A 7929-nucleotide genomic window follows, 5' to 3' on the forward strand; every position below is an offset into this window, starting at 1 on the left:
GCGTGTCCACACCCGTGGGCAGAAACGGGAGCTACCTCAGGGAAGGTTCAGCAGTTTGGGACCAAAAAGCTTGGAAAAAGGAGAATTTAAGTGGAAGGGAAGCAGGAGGTGAGGGAGGAGGCCACTGGCAGTCCCGGTACATAAGCCAGGAGGCCAACCCCTGGGGGCGGAGAAACTGAGGTGTGAGAAGTGGGGGGGTTTGGGTGTCTGCCGTGGTGCCGGAGCCACAAAAATCATTCTCTTTGATCCTGTTGTGGGAATTGTCAGGGTCCTTGGTAGGGATAGTTAGGGAGCTCAGGGTCCAGCCAGAGAGTAAACTGTGGTTTTTTTATCCACTCCAGGGCATGAGAGACTTCATGAATGGGAGGTTACATTTCCTCAGATGTCACAGACACAGTCTCTCCTCCTTACATGACCTGGTCTTTGGGTAGCATCTGTTGGGTCTCCTAACCAGTTAGAAAGAAGTTTTAGCTAAGATCAGGTTAGGATCCAGATACAAAAAGATACATTTGCTTGTTTATTTTAAATTGTTTTCAATTACATGGCATGACATTTTGTAGCATTCACCTTTGTAAGATTTGGATTGTAAATTTTTCCCCATCCTTTCCTAATAAAATGGTGGGCAACTTGATATAGATATAAACATGCCGTCCTTTAAAACATGCTTCCTTATTCATCAGAGCTGTGAAAAATGAAACAGATCCAAAGAGGAGATAAAAAGAATAAAGTAACTAACAGATATATTCTTCAATCACCTTCAGAGTCCCTCAGTTCTTTATTTAGTGTGTAAAAAGCCTTTTCCTTCTTGAGTCTTTTATATTTACTTTAGATCCTTGTGCTCCTGAGAAAAGCAGAGTCCTTCATAGTAATCACCACACTCTGGTGCTGATTCAGTATACAATCTTTTCCTGGCTCTGCTCATTTCAGTTTGCTTCAGTTTGTTTTTTTTAGTTCTTTTTGAAGTCTGCCTGTTCGGCATTTCTTATTTTACCATACTATTTCATTATATTCATATACCACAGCTTGTTCAGCCATTTCCTCATTGATGGGAATTCCCTCAGTTTCCATAATATTGCCTCCTGGAAGAGGCTGCTATGAATATTTTTACACATATAAGCCCTTTCCCTCTTTTTGTAATCTCTGTAGAATACAGACCTAGAGGTGCTATTGTTAGATCTAAAGATTTGCACAGTTTGGTTGCCCTTTGTTCATAGTTCCAAGTTGGTCTCCAGAAAGCTTAGATCACTTAATAATTCCTCTTCAGTGCACTAGCATCCCAGTATTCTCACACTGTTTCCAGCATTGATCATTTTTTATCTTATTAATTAATCTGATAGAGATGTTAATACTTCTGAGTTGTTTTTATTTGCATTTCCTTAATCAAAAGTGACTTAGAGCACTTCATTTTCCTACATTATTTTTGATTTCTTCATCTAAAAATTGTTCCATTTGCTTTGGTCATTTCTCAATTGAGAAATGGTTTTTATTCTTACACATCTGACTCAGTTCTCTCTATGTCTTTGGGAAATGTGGCCTTTATCAGAGATACTTGCAGTGAAGCTCATTTCCCATCTTTCTGCTTTCCTTGAAAAGTATATTTTTATCAAAAGAAGAAAATGTGAATTCAAGTGTGAAGTCTTTAGCATAGTTATTTATGTCAGAGCAAGAAAACACAGGAAGAAAAAAATAACTGGAAGTGAGTGCTCTGAGTTTGCTGAAAGTGATTGGGAGACGAGAGATACTGAAGGGGACATCAGCATAGCATCAAATGAAGTCAGTGATGTTTTCTCCAAAATTCACTTTGGAAAACTCTTACTAGATATGTAAAAGTCTGAGTCATAAGCTTTGGGGGACATGATTGTATGTCCCAGAGTTAAAGAAGGAAAGAGATTGGGATTGGGTGGCAAAAAATAATGAGCAGGAAGCAGTCACAGAATAAGGATTGGGCAGGTTCAAAGGTCTCCCCAGCTAGGGTAGCCTGACCTCTGGATGGGCTGTAGAGGGCTGAGTGAAGTAAAGGCCCCTTCTTGTTCCTTGGAGGCTGGACACTTAGAATCCAGGTCTGCCGCCTGACCTCTCTGACCTTCTGGCTGAGACCTACCTGGGGAGTGCAAGCACAGCACTGGATTTCTGGGAGACAGGTAGGGTCCCAATTAATTACCTCTCACAGAACATATTCCATTAATAAGTTCACTTTGAGAAGAGATAAAGTTTTATCACTTGTCTGGAAAGAGTCTCATATCAGCTACTTGAGGCCAGATTCTCTTTAAAATTCTTTTCCTGCTTCCATCTAGTTTAGATTTCATTTTAGACTCATAGGACATTTGCTAAATGATTTCTTTGTTCTCTCCTCAGTGATCACTGATAATGGTTTCTTTCCCAGAGTACACAGTATTTACCAGGTTCTGGAAAAAACTTCATAGAATTTTTTTAATATATAATCACTTAAGACCCTTCTTGTTGGAAGTGATGTCGCATCATCGCTCTTTCACCTCCACAGATTCTATGGAATTCATATATTCTCCCTGATTCCATTGGGAGAGGCATTTTGTAGTTAAGTATGTTTCCAGCCTGTATTAGCAACATGAATGTCATTTCAAATGGAAAATGCTTTTCTCAATATTCCACTGGACTCTCAATGCCTGGTTCAAAATGTGGGCTCTGATACTCCTAAAGGTTCTATGCCTTTTAGGCAAATTCCCATCTCTGCTTCAGTTTTCCTCCTCTACGTTGATGAGGGTTGGAGTAGATGAATTTTGGAGGTCCTTTCAGCATTAAATCAATTGACTTTTGATGGTTTAGGAGTTGCTGACATTCAGGGATATCATGGTGGACTTCACTGAGGAGGAGTGGGGGCTCTTGGACGCTTCTCAGAAGGAGCTGTACAAGGAGGTCATGCTGGAGAGTGTCCAGAACTTGCTGTCCCTGGGTAAGGACCATTTTCTTTCTTTTCTTGGTGTTCATCAGTTCAAAATGAGCACAAACAGCACAGAAGTGATCCAAACTGTTTTGTATGCCAGGAATTGGTTTGAGTGCTCAGTCACCTGAGTACACCAAGTCTCCATCCATTTTGGTCTTCGCTGGAGCCTTTTTCGATAACATAATTTACCTTGTCAAGTAGCTGACCTTACTGCCACATTTGTTAGGTAAACTCCCTGAAAATATGCTAAATTGAATGGGAGAGGGTTCTGGTAAGATGGCACTATAGGACAGGAAATACTTAGCTCCCTAACACTCTTTCCTAAAACAAAAAATAAATGCCTCACAATTCATTTTGAGCCCCCAAGGTGACTAAGAATGAAGAAGTTATCAGGACCCTAAGAGGATCTTTGAAGGATCTTATCTCCCTAGGTAGAGATTTGGCCCAAATGATGGGCTATGCACTCTAGGCAGACTCTGCTAAGTTATCCAAGAGCAAGACTGGGGACATGTGCTTTGGCCTGGGGTCTTAGCCTTCGAAGCTTTCACCTCTGGCACAGTGAAGGGCAGAATCAGGTGATTGAAGGAGAACAACAAAGGGCTTTCTTTGTTCTAGAGAAAACTTCTCAGATGAAGATCTCTTCTCTCAATACTGAAAGGGACAGCAACAGGTAGTTTCTGATGAAGAAATTAAAACTATTTACAGCCTTATGAAAAAATATTCTAACTTGTTATTGATTAGGGAAATGCAAATCAAAAATATCATTTTGATATCATGTTGGGGATACTAATATATTGTTGCTGAAATTATGAACTGATCCACTCAATTTGGAAAACAATCTGAAATTATGACGAGAGACTTATAAAACTGTGTATATTCTTTGACTCCAAAATATACTATAACATCTGTTTGCCAAGATAATTAGGAAAAAATAAACACATGTATATGTTTTAAAAGATTGATAGCAGTTCTCTTTTTGGGTGAGAAAGAGCTAGAGACTCTGGTGATGCCATCAAGTCATGAATGGCTAAAGAGGAATGGAATACGACCTAAGAGCAATGGTTAATAGCTTCAGCAATGGTTGATGATGGTGTGTTGAGAACTTTATCAAACAGTTCAGCCCATCTCTTCCATGATCACATCCTTATCAATAATTAATGTAGCTGTATCAGCACTGGGCAGCTTAGATAGGTCTTTGGTCCATAAATAGTCTTCAAAACATCATAAAAGAACTTTGACTTGTTATACTCAATGTAAAAATGAAATTTATCTGCCTTTATTTACTGGGCCAAAAATCCAACATATCTGTTACCTTTGTTTATACTTTTGGGATCGTTAAACACGCCTTCCTAGAGATAGATAATCTAAAGTACTTGTAATCTTGGAAATCTTGGAGAGTTCTTATTTTTCATTTAATACCTTCTGAATTTCCCCATTATTTTCATCAAACCAATTTGGATTTTATTTTTTTCCCAGATGAGTAAATGTGTTACTATCCAACAAATCTCTGAAAGCAGTCTACTCTTTATCTGCTCTACAATTTTCAATTGTGTGTTGGCTCAGTTTTCCCTCTAAATTAGCAAAAATTGTTCCAGCACAAAGAAGACTATAATCTACTGGCATTTAGTTGTCATCTTGGCCTTGGGGCCCTGCCTTTGCTGAATGTGTATATTTCATTGGGAGAGGATATAAGTCTCTGATTGGTCCAGTACTTGGAGATGCACATCTCACATATTATCTCTCTCTTTTTAAAAATTATTTATTATTATTATTATTATTATTACTGAGGCAATTGGGATTAAGTGACTCTCCCAGGGTCACAAAGCTAGGAAGTGGTAAGTGTCTGAAGCCAAATTTGAATTCAGGTCCTCCTGATTTCAGGGCTGGTGTTCTATCTATCCATTGCACCACCTAGGTCCCTCCAATATGTCTTTTCTTAAAAAATGACTTGGGGTGTTAAAAGCCATTGTTTTCAGTGAGTACACCTGTGAAGTTTTATATAGTTAGTTTGGTGACAAGCTGCAATGACTCTTATGTAACATTGCTATTTGTGTTTATATATGTATGTATGTCTTTTTGTATATATATGTTTGTTTGTCTTCTTCAGATGTAGAAACTGGGTTCACAGTAAATGAAATGAGTAAAAAGCTGGGAATTTTTGTGGAAGAACATGACCTACAAAGATTCATGGATGATGGTCCCTGTGACTTCAATTTGAAGGAAATGAATGATTTTATTCTCAAAGTAGATAGATACCCAAAGAGTGATTGTGATATCTCCAGTCTAGCAAAACATAAGAAAACCCATACTGGACGGAAGGCTTATGAATGTAATCAATGTGGAAAGACTTTTAGATCGAGCTCCCATCTTGCTAGACATCAGGGAATCCACACTGGAGAGAAATCTTTTAAATGTAATCAGTGTGGAAAGGCTTTCAGGTATAATTACAAGCTTGCAGAACATCAGAGAATCCACACAGGAGAGAAACCTTTTAAATGTAATCAATGTGGAAAGGCTTTCACACGCAGTGACAGTCTTTCAGCCCATCAGAGAATCCACACTGGAGAGAAACTTTTTAAATGTAATCAGTGTGGAAAGGCCTTTAGATGCAACTCAAATCTTGCTACACATCAGAAAATCCACACTGGAGAGAAACCTTTTAAATGTAATAAATGTGGAAAAGATTTCACACACAGTTCCAGTCTTGCTTTACATCAGAGAAAGCACACTGGAGAGAAACCTCTTAAATGTAATCAATGTGGAAAGGCTTTCAGATTCTCCTCCAATCTTGCTAGACATCAGAGAATTCACACTGGAGAGAAACCTTTTACGTGTAATCAGTGTGGAAAGGCTTTTAGACGCAGTGCCCAACTTGCTTTACATCAGAGAAAACATACTGGAGAGAAACCTTTTAAATGTAATCAGTGTGGAAAGGCTTTTAGATTCTCCTCCAATCTTGCTTCACATCAGAGAATCCACACTGGAGAGAAACCTTTTAAATGTAATCAGTGTGGAAAACATTTCACATACAGTTCCAATCTTGTTTTACACCAGAGAAAGCACACTGGAGAGAAACCATTTAAGTGTAATCAATGTGGAAAGACTTTCAGATTTTCTTCCAGTGTTGTTGCACATCAGAGAATCCACACTAGACAGAAACTTTTTAAGTGTAATCAATGTGGGAAAGCTTTCACACACAGTGCCAGTCTTGTTAACCATCAGAAAATCCACAGTGGAGAGAAACCTTTTAAATGTAATCAGTGTGGAAAGGCTTTTAGACGCAGCTCCCATCTTGCCAGACATCAAAAAATCCACACGGGAGAGAAACCTTTTAAATGTAATCAGTGTGGAAAGGCTTTCACCAACAGTTCCAATCTTGCTAAACATCAGAGCATCCACACTGGAGAGAAACCTTTTAAATGTAGTCAATGTGGAAAGACTTTTAAACGAAGTGGCCATCTTGCTACACATCAGAGAATCCACACTGGAGAGAAACCTTTTAAATGTAATCAGTGTGGAAAGGCTTTCAGATTCTCTTCCCGTCTTGTTACACATCAGAGAATCCACACTGGAGAGAAACCTTTTAAATGTAAGCAGTGTGGAAAGGTCTTCAGATTCTCTGGTAGTCTTTTTACACATCAGAGAATCCACACAGGAGAGAAACCTTTTAAATGTAATCAATGTGGAAAGGCTTTTAAACGCAACTCCCATCTTGCTAAACATCAGAGAATCCACACTGGAGAGAAACCTTTTAAAACCTAATCACTATGGAAAGAGTTTTAGATGCAGCTCCCATCTTGCCAGTCAGAGAATCCACACTGGAGTGAAACCTTTTTTTTTTTTTTTTTTTTTTTTTTTTTTTTGGTGATTGTTGGTATTTTTTCTATGTTGGATAGGAGAGGATAATAGTGGGAAATATACTAACCATGGGACTGTTCGTCCTCTCATCCTCAAATCTAAAATAATAAGGAAGGGATTATTACTGTAATGATACATGAGTAGAACAGAAGGACTGAGAAAGCTTTGAAAAATGTTTTATTGAATTCATTACTACTCAAAAAAGAAATTCAAGCTTTGCAGATTTGTTTCTTGACATATTTTTCTGTTTTGTGTAAATTTAAAAATGTTCATCTGATTCCATTTGTATGAATTTCAATATTAAAAAAGAAATCAGATATTGATGGTTTGCTGTTGTCATTTTCACCAACGTTGAAGACTTCATTACAAGAAATCATAAAATTATTTTCATGACATCTTTTAAATCTGTATCTTGAATCAAGAATTATCCTAGCTACACTTGTAAATTATACTTTACACTTTACTTTTATTTTAAAAACAAATATTTTTATATGAAAAAAATTCTTGTACTTCTCTCACCTACCTCTCAAATAGAGAATGACCAAAAAAGCAAATCTTCCCATTATAAATGGGAATCAATGTAAAATTCCAGTTCTGTCTAATCCCAAAATATATCTGCATCAAATATTTTGTTGAGCCATTGCTAATTAGAAGATGCCATAAATCTTTTCCATTCTAATCTCTGGTGTCTAATCATGTCTTTTATTTTTCAGTGACGTTCATTCAAAATTGAGGTAGAGTCCCCTTTCCTAGTCTTTTTTTTTTTCCTGAAGCAATTAGGATTGCCTGACTTGCCCAGGGTCCCACAGGTAGTGTTAAGTATCTGAGAACAGATTTGAATTCAGGTCTTCCTCACTTTAAGGCTGGTGCTCTATCCACTGAGCCACCTCACTGCCCCCCTTTAATTAAATGATTAATTTCATTTTTTGTGCCTTTCCCTTGAAAAGATTTTTCCCTATTCTCTTCTTTATCTTTCTCATTATTCAAATCTTTTATTTTTGGATTCATGGAACTTACATTCAATTAGACCTTTTTCATTCTCTGTGTTCCTTAAGGCTTTAGGACTTTTGAGGAATTTTGGCTTCCCTTTTCTTTTTTTAAAAAATAATTCATTTATTTAATATTTTCCCCCAGTTACATTCAGACCTAAT

At 37.6% G+C, this 7929-nt stretch overlaps 1 protein-coding gene across 1 annotated transcript; it reads left to right on the forward strand.

Moving 5' to 3' along the window:
• Positions 1-4814: 4814 nt before the first annotated feature.
• Positions 4815-7543, forward strand: LOC105748992 (zinc finger protein 347). The gene has a single exon (XM_031964056.1). The coding sequence runs from the start codon at positions 4985-4987 to the stop codon at positions 6680-6682; it is 1698 nt and encodes a 565-aa protein (XP_031819916.1). The 5' UTR covers positions 4815-4984; the 3' UTR covers positions 6683-7543.
• Positions 7544-7929: the final 386 nt, after the last annotated feature.

The sequence above is a fragment of the Sarcophilus harrisii genome, chromosome 3 (genome assembly GCF_902635505.1).
Source record: "Sarcophilus harrisii chromosome 3, mSarHar1.11, whole genome shotgun sequence".
In the NCBI taxonomy this organism is placed as follows: domain Eukaryota; kingdom Metazoa; phylum Chordata; class Mammalia; order Dasyuromorphia; family Dasyuridae; genus Sarcophilus; species Sarcophilus harrisii.

Excerpts from the sequence above, each read along its gene's own strand:
- LOC105748992 (XM_031964056.1), top strand. The coding sequence starts at position 4,985 with ATGTATGTCTTTTTGTATATATATGTTTGTTTGTCTTCTTCAGATGTA.